Raw genomic sequence first — 13,104 nt, 5'->3', positions numbered from 1 at the left:
CACAGCAGACACACAGGGGATGCTCCTAACGAAGACAGGACCCACTAGCCCTTTGGGGAGACAGAGGGAGAGTTTGCCAGCACACACCAAAAGCGCTATATATATATCAGGGATAGCCTTATAATAAGTGCTCCCTTATAGCTGCTTTGTTATATCAAAATATCGCCATAAATTTGCCCCCCCCTCTCTGTTTTACCCTGTTTCTGTAGTGCAGTGCAGGGGAGAGACTTGGGAGCCGTCCTGACCAGCGGAGCTGTGAGAGGAAATGGCGCCGTGTGCTGAGGAGATAGGCCCCGCCCCTTTTCTGGCGGGCTCGTCTCCCGCTATTTAGAGAAATCAGGAAGGGGTTAAATATCTCCATATAGCCTCTAGGGGCTATATGTGAGGTATTTTTAGCCTTTATATAGGTTACATTTGCCTCCCAGGGCGCCCCCCCCCAGCGCCCTGCACCCTCAGTGACCGCGTGTGAAGTGTGCTGAGAGGAAAATGGCGCACAGCTGCAGTGCTGTGCGCTACCTTTAGAAGACTGCAGGAGTCTTCAGCCGCCGATTCTGGACCTCTTCTGACTTCAGCATCTGCAAGGGGGCCGGCGGCGCGGCTCCGGTGACCATCCAGGCTGTACCTGTGATCGTCCCTCTGGAGCTTGATGTCCAGTAGCCAAGAAGCCAATCCATCCTGCACGCAGGTGAGTTGACTCCTTCTCCCCTCAGTCCCTCGCTGCAGTGATCCTGTTGCCAGCAGGAATCACTGTAAAATAAAAAACCTAGCTAAACTTTTTCTAAGCAGCTCTTTAGGAGAGCCACCTAGATTGCACCCTTCTCGGCCGGGCACAAAAATCTAACTGGAGTCTGGAGGAGGGTCATAGGGGGAGGAGCCAGTGCACACCACCTGATCTGGAAAAGCTTTACTTTTTGTGCCCTGTCTCCTGCGGAGCCGCTATTCCCCATGGTCCTTTCAGGAACCCCAGCATCCACTAGGACGATAGAGAAAAGTGGCTTGCCCCAAACTCAGAAGGGTTGTGTTGTATTGGAAAAGTACTGCCTGAGGTAATGACTGTATCACATACTAAAATGAAAGATATTCACCGCAGTGCCCAAGCTCCTTATACTCACACTCATTACGAGCACATCGTTAAACGGCACCTGATAGAGAGAACAGAGCATCCGGCCTCCGACCTGATCAGTGAATCCACCGGGATTCAATTCCTAATCGCGTTAGATATCACTCGTACCGCCAGAGGAGTGATAAATTATAAATATATATCTGCGCTTGCAAATTTATTAGACAATATCACTGAAATGTATGACGACACATTCAGGTATACTGGAAGGGAGCTCCAAGCTTATAAAACAGAACTGGTTCAGCATAGGATGATTCTCAATTATCTCACAGCTGTGACGGGTGGGTATTGTGTCACACTGGCAACGCAGTATGGCGTGAAATGCTGCACGTATATTACGAATAGTACCGAGGATCCGGTCGAGGTCATAGACCAAAAGATGGACGACATTCTCCAATTAAAGTGGGAATTCCGCAGGAGACACAATCTCACCCTTGCCGCTGTGGGTAATGAGCTGACCAGTTGGGTGTCATGGTTGAACCCGCGAAATTGGTTCTCTGGTTTAGGAGAATGGGCTCAAGGAGTCATAATGGATGTAGGGAAGTTTCTTCTATGTATCCTGGGTGTTGTCATATCGATTGGTTTGATATTTAGATGCGTTCAGGCTTTAACGAAGTGTAAACGAAGTACTAAGGTGATGAGTTTAAGGAGTGAGGACATTATAATTCCAATGGATTTGATTTATGACCCAACGATAGAGACAATGTTGTGATGAAAATGTGATTTCTACGGTCCGTTTCTTTCACCTGTTTCTCGTTTTTCTCCAAGGTAAAAAGACTCACTTGGACGAGGAATTTGGCGATCCAGTATACAGACAACAGATGGATTAAAGAAGAAGTTTTGACAACCTAGTACACAGATAATTGATGAACTATGCCATAGACCCCCAGTTTCCCTAGAAATTTTAAATTTACGCTAGCCCAACACTTTTGTAAGTCTATGGACATTGACAAAGCTTTTGCCCGCACTTTTTGGCAAAAGCCCAAAGAAGACTGCATTCAACAGACACCAGACAAGACTTCAACCGACAAATGTTCATTAACCTGACATAGAATACCACTGCATTTACCATAATTGTTTCTTATCTTCATCTCTACAACCTTCAGGTAAAGCACACACATAGCCGATAGGGAATACAGGCACAGATATCAGCAATCACATATTCCCCCATTCATGTATCATCAACTAAAATGTGCTCCCCCATTTTGTTGCAACCAAAAGCCGAAGAGAGCTCGGTAAAGTTTGACAGCCCATCCACAGACCCGTACCACGGGATAAGAAGGAATTCAAATGTATACTTCGCAATACCTCGAAGCTTGATTTAAAACACGTACGGCACGATGATACATGACCCCTCCAAACATGGATTCATACACACATGCTTCTGCTATCTCACTAGGTCATACCCTTTTCCTACCTTCTCCTCTCCTCCCCTACCCAACCATAGAAATATTAACACATGACATATATTTTTCTCGTTTTGAAATGTTTTAGAAAGTGGCAGTTATTGGTGACTGCCAAAGGGTGGACTGTCAAAGTCAGAAAAATATCATGATGCACACTGCCATATTTGCACCTCATATGTGTCCTCGCTGCGCATGCGTGCACTCTCCCGTGCGTGCGCATACCCGCTGTTGCGTGCACCCGCAGGCGCACGGTGTGCGCATTTACGGTAAAGTTCATGTGCGTCTAGCGGGCGACTCGTTCGTAACATATTTTCACCATATAATGTATTTTGTAGATTATGGTCCCTTTGATAGAATCTGAAAGTTTAGTTAATGTAGCATGTTCATGAACAAAGAGATCCCTCTTTGTTTGATACGAAGGGTCAGACAAGGGTTATACAGTGGTGTTTAGTATCCATCGGAAGAGTATTTAATTAGCAATATTCCGGTGTTGGTTTGAAGCGGATTAATCGCTCGTGCGAATAGTTATGGACATAAGAAGTTTATGGACTTTTACTATATTTGCACTTTATTATCCATGCGGCGGGAAACCTAGTTTCCCACCCACCTAAGCAGTTGGAAATAGTCACAGCCCACCTGTATGAATCAACCTATGACCTTTTGTTATAATGCGAAGAGGAATTCCTGTGTCCAATGAACAATAAGAATATAGGACCATTGTACTGTATTATGTGTAGGGTATAAAAGGACAAGCCGATCTGGGCCAGCTCTCTATTCTCTTCAACGGTTCTCATTGCTGATAATCGGGAGCTGGATATCCAGAGGCGCATGCGATTGTTTCCCTTGAGCGTAAGTTTTCTCCGCAATCATATTATCTTTCTTGTTATTGTGAGCCATATATCTCTCTCTCTCTCTCTCTCTTCTCTTTCTCTCTCGTTTCTCTTATATCGTTATTGTACTGCTATTGTATTTTATGTGTAGTTATCTGGTTAGGTAGTCTATGTTATATTGGTAGTGTATGACTTGTATTGTATTATTCTTTTGAACGTTCATTCATTTCCTTAAAAGGCGTTAGACCCTTAGACCGGTATTGTGTGTGTTCATTATATTGCAGCGGGTAATAGGAGCGTCTCTATCGCTCAAACAGCTTTAGTGCAAACTATCTTACACTGTGTTGCATTTTCACCTTATCACTGCACAAGGGTTTATTGCATAAATACATTTGGTATATGGTATAGTTTATGGTATAGTTATAAAGGTTTAACATTGTGAGCGTCTGCGCCGCTGGTGATCTCCTCGTGGTCCCGAGCGTCCGCTACGCTAATAGCGTATCATTACGTTAGTCGGCAGCCTATAGCGTGCCTGCCTGTGATCTCTTGGCCGTAAGCGAACGTGACGCTCGAGCGTCTCGACTACGGCTAAGCGATTGTTACGCAACGTGCGTACCCTTACGGTATACCATACGCCAATAGCGTACTGTGTTCTTTGACCTCTTAAAGGGTTTTAAGTAAAATAAATATTCAGCTTTATCAGTACATACACCCCTTAATATTATATAGTACATTATAAAGTTCCTAGATTTTCCTAGTAGTTGTCAAAGTCCATGAAGGCATTGATACAGGGCAGCATATGCTATTACATAAGCTACTACTATGTCCAAAAATTCTAATTAGATGTAGCAGTGTTTCAATGCTACATATACAATTTGACAAAATAATAATGATAGCAGACCAGATGTAAAATAATTACCTAGTTATCTGGTTCTTAAAAACAGACAGTTGGTAACAAGTAGCAGCATTTACCCATCATGGCCTGTAGGGTAGGCTGCCTCCATAGAACTCCAACAACATTAAGCTACTCACCTCAGGGTCTCCTTCAGAACTGCCCTAACTAAAGGCAGCTTCGGGACATCCTCCGCAGTGGGCACAGTGTCCTTTCCCAGGTTCTTAACAATTTCATTGTAGACAGTCTCCTGGATCTGGGGATTTTTGGCAAGAAGGTAGGTGGCCCATGACAGAGTAAAAGAAGTCTAAGATAAAAAATAAATAAAAGCCCTAAATGTTTGAATCTTGAGCAGCCTGCAAAACAATTAAATCATTCAGCTTCTAGTAATTATGTGTCAATTCTCAAACATTCATATAAAAATACATACATAGTAAAGAGTACTTGTACATTAATAGGTCCTGGTTGTCGGTTCTTGTTAAGGATAGAAGTTCCATGCTACCAACGTGGTCTAACCTCTGAAAAAAATAGGAATTTAATACCTACCAGTATTTCCTTTTCTCGTAGTCCATAGTGGATACTGGAGAATACTAGATTACCATGGGGTATAGATCGGGTCCACTGGAGCCTGGCACTTTAAGAAAGTTCATAGTGTGTGCTGGCTCCTCCCCTCTATGCCCCTCCTAGCAGACTCAGGTCTAGGAAACTGTGCCCGAGGAGACGGCCATACTTTGAGAGAAGGCTATAAACACAAAGCGGTGAAGTAACGAACCAACACAAAACAATATAGCAGAGCTAACCAAAACAGAGGAAAGCAACGCTAACCAAGCATGGAACAGGGAAGCAACAGCAAACCCAACCATAACACAACCAGGTAAGCAGGAAACGAAGCACAGAGGCGGGGGCCCAGTATCCACTACAGACTAAGAGAAAAGGAATTACCGTGAGGTAATAAATTCCTATTTTCTCTTACGTCCTAGTGGATACTGGGAATACTAGATTACCATGGGGACGTCCCAAAGCTTCCAGAACGGGTGGGAAAGAGCTGAGACCCCTGCAAAACCGCCTGACCAAACTGAAGGTCATCTTTGGCCAAGGTGTCAAACCTGTAGAATTTTACAAAGGTGTTCACACCAGACCAAGTTGCTGCACGGCACAACTGTAATGCCAAGACGCCCTGGGCAGCCACCCAGGAAGAACTCACTGACCTTGTGGAGTCGGCCTGAACAGAACTCGCAGCGGCAGAGCCGCCGAAGTATAGGCCTGTTGGATAGTCAATTTGAGCCAACGAGCAATGGACTGCTTGGAGGCAGGACGACTAATTTTCTTAGCATCATAAAGGACGAAGAGAGAGTCAGACTTCCTGTGATGAGCCATCCTTTTGATGTAAATACTCAGAGCCCTCACAACATCCAGGGACTTTAGAGCAACCGAAGTGTCGGATAAGACAGGAACCACGATTGGTTGATTTACATGAAAATCCGATACCACTTTCGGCAAAAATTGTGGGCGAGTTCTGAGCTCCGCCCTATCCTCATGAAACACCAATTATGGGCTCTTCCAGGACAGGGACCCCAATTGCAACACACGTCGATCCGAAGCCAAGACCAGTAACATAAAAGTCTTCCATGTCAGGTATTTTAAGTCAACCCTATGCAAGGGTTTCAAACCAATCCGATTGGAGAAAGGTAAAAACCACATTGAGGTCCCACGGAGCAGTGGGGGGAGCAAAGGGTGGATGAATGTGCAACACCCCCTTAAGAAAGGTCTGTACTTCAGGAAGTACCATAAGTTGTTTCTAAAAGAAGATAGAGAAAGCGGAGATCTGAACCTTGATGGAGCCTAATCGTAGGCCCTTATCCACTCCTGCTTGCAGGAACAGTAAAAACCGGTCCAGACGGAATTCCACAGGAGAACATTTTCGACCCTCACACAAAGAAACACATTTCTTCCAAACACGGTGGTAATGTTTGGAGGTAACCACCTTACGGGCCTGAACTATAGTGGAAACCACCTTGGAGGGAAGACCCTTCCTGGTTAAAATTTCCCTCTCAACCTCCATGCCGTCAAACGTAGCCGCTGCAAGTCTGGATAGACAAAGGGTCCTTGTTGAAGGTCCTTGAGAAGTGGCAGAGGTCAGGGTTCCTCCAACGACAGGGTCAGGAGGTTCGCATACCAGGCCTGCTGAGGCCAATCCGGGGCAATGAGAATTGCCTGAACCCTTTCCTTTTTGAGTCTTTTCAGAACTCTCGGGATTAGAGGAATCGGAGGAAACAGGTAAGCGAAGTGGTAAGTCCACGGCGATGTCAGAGCGTCTACCGCAACTGCCTGCGGGTCCCTCATTCTGGAGCAGTAACAACGAATCTTCTTGTTGAGACATGAAACCATCAAGTCTATCTGTGGACAACCCCACCGGTGAACGAGTTGTTGAAACACCTGAGGGTGGAGGCCCCATTCTCCCGGTTGTGCCTGCTTAGGAAGTCAGCTTCCCAGTTGTCCACTCCTGGAATGTAAACGGCTGAGACGGCTCTTGCGTTGGCTTCCGCCCAGAGGAGTATTCTTGACACCTCTCGCATTGCGGCCCTGCTTCTGGTTCCTCCCTGCTGGTTGATGTACGCCACTGCCGTGGTGTTGTCCGACTGCATCTGGATGGCCTGATTCCGAAGGAGGGATGAGGCCTGTATGAGAGCGTTGTAAATCGCCCCGAGTTCCAGGATGTTGATTGGAAGAGCAAATTCCTGAAAGGACCACGTCCCCTGGAACTGCGCCCCTTGAGTCACAGCACCCCATCCCCGGAGGCTGGCATCCATTGTCAATAGCGTTCAGGATAGGATGTTGAAACTCCAACCCTCCATCAGATGGGAAACTTGTAGCCACCATAGTAGGGATATCTGTGCGTTTGGTGACAGGGTTATATGCTGATGCATGTGCAGGTGAGATCCCGACCATTTGTCCAACAAATCCAGTTGAAACAGTCGTGCATGGAACCTGCCGTACTGTATCGCCTCGTAGGAGGCCACCATCTTGCCCAGCAAATGGATAAAGGGTGAATCGAGACCACACAAGGTTTCAGCACCATCCGGACCATAGACTGAATAGTTAGGGCCTTATCCGTGGGAAGGTACACCTTCTGAGACACCGTATCCAGGATCATCCCCAGGAACTGAATTCTCTGAGACGGTTCCAAGTGAGATTTCTGGAAATTGAGTATCCATCCGTGCTCCATTAGCAAACGAGTAGTCAAGTCGATGCTGTGCAGAAGCTGTTCCCTGGACACCGCCTTTATCAGGATATCATCCAGGTACGGAATTATTTGGACACCCCTCATGCCCAGTTGTAGCATCATTTCCACCATAACCTTTGTGAAAACCCTTGGGGCTGTGGAGAGACCGAAGGGTAAGGCCTGAAACTGGTAATGCTGGTCCAGAATCGCGAACCTGAGGAACGCTCGATGAGGGGGACAAATTTGGGTATGCAGGTATGCGTCCTTGATATCCAGGGACAGCAGAAACTCCCCCTCCTCCAGATTCAATATCACTGCTCTTAGAGATTCCATCTTGAATTTGACCACCCGAAGATACGGGTTCAGGGATTTGCGATTCAAGATTGGTCTTACCGCGCCGTCTGGCTTCTGAACCACAAAGACTCGAGTAAAACCCCTTTGTGTGCAGCTGAGGAGGCACTGGACAGTAACTCCTGTAGAAAGCAGCTTTTGTACTCCTTGCTGTAAGGAAACCCTGGCTTCCTGTGAAGCTGGTAAGCCTGACCTGAAGAATCTGGGAGGAGAGATTTCCTGTAAATCCAGCCGGTATCCTTGGGATATGAGGTCCCTCACCCAAGGATCACGGCAAGACTCTGCCCATATGTGGGTGAAGTGTTTAAGGCGAGCACCTACATCAACGTCGCCTTGTTGCTGGGGCCAACAGTCACACGGAGGGCTTTGTGGAAGAAGATCCTGAGGCCTGGTCTGCAGGTCCAGCAGCAGCTGGTTTACGGGACTTACCGTGAGATCCTCTAGCAGCATTGGAGGCACCTCTGGCCCTGCCTCTGAATCTGGCCACCCGAAAGGACTGTAGGGATGGTCCAGGATAGGGACGCCTGGCAGATTTACCTGCAGTAGCCTGAGATATCCAATTGTTCAGTTCTTCCCCAAACAAGGCATCACCTGTTAAAGGAAGGTTTTCAACTCCTTTTTTGGAATCAGCATTCGCTGACCATAGACGCAGCCACAGGGCTCCACGAGCAGATACTGCCATACCAGTGGTACGGCTATTAATGATACTAAGTTCTTTAACGGCCTCACTCAAAGTTTGCAGCATCCTGGAGGTTTTGAAGTACTGTAACTATCTCTTCTTGAGGTAGTGTGAGCAAACCTTTCAAAATTTCATCAGACCATTTTACCATGGCTCTAGAAATCCAGCCGCATACTATGGTAGGGCATTGGGCTACGCCTGCTGCAGTATAAATTGATTTAAGAGTGGTTTCAATTTTGCGATCAGCTCATTCTTTAAGGGAAACAGCCCCAGGTACAGGTAAAACAATCTTACGTGACAGCCTGGACACAGAGGTATCTACTGACGGTGGGGTTTCCCAGGCTTTCCTATCCTCTGTAGGGAAGGGGAATGAATTTAACACCCATTTAGGTGTAATACATTTTTTTTTCAGGATTAATCCATGCTGCCCTGGCCAGGGAATCTAATTCTATAGAAACTGGAAAGGTTGCAGAGGACTTTGGCTTTACATTAAAATACAATTCCTCTGCCTGCTCTTCTTCGTTATTAGGGATATTAAGCACCTCTCCAATTGCATAAATGAGGGCTTCAACACCCAGGGACAGGGAATCATCCTCATCCACCTCAGACTCTCCCTCATCAAACTCTGGTAGCTCAGAATCAGATTGTAACAATTGAGGCAGAGTGCATTTGTGAGAGACCAATGGGGGGGGGGGGCAGAAGAATTTGTCTGTGGTTGGCAGCAGCTACCATAAACGTGTCCATAGTTTGTTTCAGGGTTTGCCTTTCCTTGCTTACCCATAGCCAACTCTGAATTATTATTGGAAATCATAGTTTAAAATGCTTCCATCCACTCTGGTGCCTGCACATCACTACCTTGTGAAGGAATGGAGCATTGGGTACACATAAGTGACCCCTGTGAGGAATGTGTAAACCTAGCCTTGCACACAGTACATACAGACTTGTTAGCAGACATGATTGAGCAGAAAATACACATATTAGTATGAAAAACAAAAGCAGTATTAGGGAGATATGCATACTAACTTAGACCACCCTGAATGGAGTGACTAAGAGATATGGCGTGGGACCTCTGGGAGTATGAGAACAGCACCTCAGGAGCTCAGTGTCCTGTCAGCTGGGATGACGAACCATTAACTCTAAGGAAGTTGGTTCGGTCCCCCCCTTAAGTCCCAGGATGCAGGCAGACTGGTTACCAACCAGTGCTGCCTGAAAATAAACTAAAATAAATTACTGAAGAAAACTCTCTGGAGAGCAACAGAATGCACTCGGCTCCTTGGGCCCATTTTCTAAACTGTGTCTGCTAGGAGGGGCATAGAGGGTAGGATCCAGCACACACTATGAATTTCTTAAAGTGCCAGGCTCCAGTGGACCCGATCTATACCCCATGGTAATCTAGTATTCCCAAATATCAACTAGGACGTAAGAGAAATGCAGTTTTCTGGAGGTTTGGCCGCTTATCGCATATGCGCCAAGATACTCACCAGGTCCAAGCTCCAGAATGTAATGCCATCTGATGGCGATTACCCAATAAAAGCTTATGGGCTTCTTTGAACATCCCCCTCTGAGAGGGATCCAATCAGATCCCTTCTAGCGGCGCAAGCGGCTGACGTATCAGACGGATTCCCGTATTCTAAACCCGGAAGTCCAGTGATCGCAACGGACAGATCTGATCAGGGGAGCTGTCCTTTGCGGAAATATTCATGCATACAGCATTGTTAAATGCACATATGCATAAGGGATGCATCGCATTTAAAATTCTATGCTTGATGCATCCAACGCTAGGAGTTACTGGACATACATTATAGCCTTTACGATAGTACCAGTCTGAAGAGAGCTTGCACAGACGTTCTACTTCAAGCATCGGGGTTATTAAATGAGCGTAGGCCACTACTCTGTCCTCACCTACCAATATTGCAGCATATACAGAAGACTTTCAGCGAGGTATCCTTTGAGCAGGCTAATTATATTGTCTCAATGCAGCCACTAGGGGTCCCCATGACAATTGTAGGAGTTCAGTGTGGTGGTGGGGGGGATGGGGATACACTTTTGAGATTCCATTTTCACTGCCCATAGGATTTTTATAGCTATGAACCCAAATCTTATTTGCTGGTTACCGTATCTACTCCTGCAAGAAGCATTTCGGTCATATTGGCATATAACTCCTCCAATGACAGCTCCTTGCTGATCAGTAGTGATGTCAGGAGACCTCCCTGTACCTCCTCTCCCTTCTCCAGACGTGATTCAATGTCCTTCAGCTTGTTGTCCACGTGGATTTGACCTGTAGATTAACAGAGATACAGATGACAAGATTTGTTAATGTACTGTACAACAGAGATAACCAAACTAACAAGCTGTAATGTATTGCAAAGGTGATGGGACGTCTTTTGCCCATAAACCAACTTGAGGACTCCACATGAGTGGCCTCTAGAATACCTATGAGAGTGACTGATGGGTACATTATGCAATTCTACTGTTAATGTTTCTGGACCTTGTGAAGGTTTAATGATTTACAGGGATATTCAGTTCTTACTAAATTTGAAGAGTCCGTCCCAGGATCTGCAAAACTCTTCCCAGGGCTTTGGAATGAATGGTCGCAGCCACTTAGGGATGGCTCCAGCATACATTGTCGTCTTAAACATACTAAACATCAGCTCTAGGGCTTCTATGTATTCCTTTGTCTTCTTTGGAACCTCGTTATCCAGACATCCCAGTCGCCATTCGTACAGTATGGTAGCCACAGCTGTGGGGCAACAGAGATACAGTGGGGGAAAAAAAACCCAAAAACAAACAAACACACACATTATTAAAAGACTACCAAAATGAAGGGGAGTGGGATAATTATAATAAATAAGCTATATTCACACACTAACAATTCTAAGCATTTCCCAAATGACATAAAATTCAATAGTACATTCTGCTTTGGTCAGGAATAGGATACATACTTGCTATTATTCTACATTTATAGAGAACACCAATATACAGTATTTTATTTATGCAGAATCGCCAATAATAAGAATTTACTTACCGATAATTCTATTTCTCATAGTCCGTAGTGGATGCTGGGGACTCCGAAAGGACCATGGGGAATAGCGGCTCCGCAGGAGACTGGGCACAAAGTAAAAGCTTTAGGACTAGCTGGTGTGCACTGGCTCCTCCCCCTATGACCCTCCTCCAAGCCTCAGTTAGGATACTGTGCCCGGACGAGCGTACACAATAAGGAAGGATTTTGAATCCCGGGTAAGACTCATACCAGCCACACCAATCACACCGTACAACTTGTGATCTGAACCCAGTTAACAGCATGATAACAGAAGGAGCCTCTGAAAAGATGGCTCACAACAACAATAACCCGATTTTTGTAACAATAACTATGTACAAGTAATGCAGACAATCCGCACTTGGGATGGGCGCCCAGCATCCACTACGGACTATGAGAAATAGAATTATCGGTAAGTAAATTCTTATTTTCTCTAACGTCCTAGTGGATGCTGGGGACTCCGAAAGGACCATGGGGATTATACCAAAGCTCCCAAACGGGCGGGAGAGTGCGGATGACTCTGCAGCACCGAATGAGAGAACTCCAGGTCCTCCTCAGCCAGGGTATCAAATTTGTAGAATTTGGCAAACGTGTTTGCCCCTGACCAAGCAGCTGCTCGGCAAAGTTGTAAAGCCGAGACCCCTCGGGCAGCCGCCCAAGATGAGCCCACTTTCCGTGTGGAATGGGCTTTTACAGATTTTGGCTGTGGCAGGCCTGCCACAGAATGTGCAAGCTGAATTGTACTACAAATCCAACGAGCAATCGTCTGCTTAGAAGCAGGAGCACCCAGCTTGTTGGGTGGATACAGGATAAACACCGAGTCAGATTTTCTGACTCCAGCCGTCCTGGAAACATATATTTTCAGGGCCCTGACTACGTCCAGCAACTTGGAATCCTCCAAGTCCCTAGTAGCCGCAGGCACCACAATAGGTTGGTTTAAGTGAAATGCTGAAACCACCTTAGGGAGAAATTGAGGACGAGTCCTCAATTCTGCCCTGTCCGTATGAAAAATTAGGTAAGGGCTTTTATAGGATAAAGCCGCCAATTCTGATACACGCCTGGCTGAAGCCAGGGCTAACAGCATTACCACTTTCCATGTGAGATATTTCAAGTCCACAGTGGTGAGTGGTTCAAACCAATGTGATTTTAGGAATCCCAACACTACATTGAGATCCCAAGGTGCCACTGGAGGCACAAAAGGAGGCTGTATATGCAGTACTCCCTTGACAAACGTCTGAACTTCAGGAACAGAAGCTAGTTCTTTTTGGAAGAATATCGACAGGGCCGAAATTTGAACCTTAATGGACCCTAATTTGAGGCCCATAGACAGTCCTGTTTGCAGGAAATGCAGGAATCGACCCAGTTGAAATTCCTCCGTAGGGGCCTTCCTGGCCTCGCACCACGCAACATATTTACGCCAAATACGGTGATAATGTTGTACGGTTACATCCTTCCTGGCTTTGATCAGGGTAGGGATGACTTTATCCGGAATGCCTTTTTCCTTCAGGATCCGGCGTTCAACCGCCATGCCGTCAAACGCAGCCGCGGTAAGTCTTGGAACAGACA

General features: G+C 46.1%; 1 protein-coding gene across 4 annotated transcripts in view; it reads right to left on the bottom strand.

Moving 5' to 3' along the window:
• Positions 1 to 13,104, bottom strand: part of LOC134944995 (cytochrome P450 27C1) — a 124,378-nt gene that overhangs the window by 21,227 nt on the left and 90,047 nt on the right. For all 4 annotated transcript variants that reach the window (XM_063933969.1, XM_063933970.1, XM_063933972.1 and 1 more), the window contains exons 4-6: positions 11,032 to 11,241; positions 10,616 to 10,779; positions 4,389 to 4,555 (exon numbers count right to left, since the gene is read on the bottom strand). In XM_063933969.1, the coding sequence (XP_063790039.1) occupies positions 4,389 to 4,555; positions 10,616 to 10,779; positions 11,032 to 11,241 (541 nt within the window). The remainder of the gene's footprint in view (positions 1 to 4,388; positions 4,556 to 10,615; positions 10,780 to 11,031; positions 11,242 to 13,104) is intronic.

This window comes from Pseudophryne corroboree, chromosome 7 (genome assembly GCF_028390025.1).
Source record: "Pseudophryne corroboree isolate aPseCor3 chromosome 7, aPseCor3.hap2, whole genome shotgun sequence".
Lineage (NCBI taxonomy): Eukaryota > Metazoa > Chordata > Amphibia > Anura > Myobatrachidae > Pseudophryne > Pseudophryne corroboree.
The sequence above is the reverse complement of the archived record's forward strand: the minus strand, read 5'-3'. Positions and strand labels throughout refer to the sequence as shown.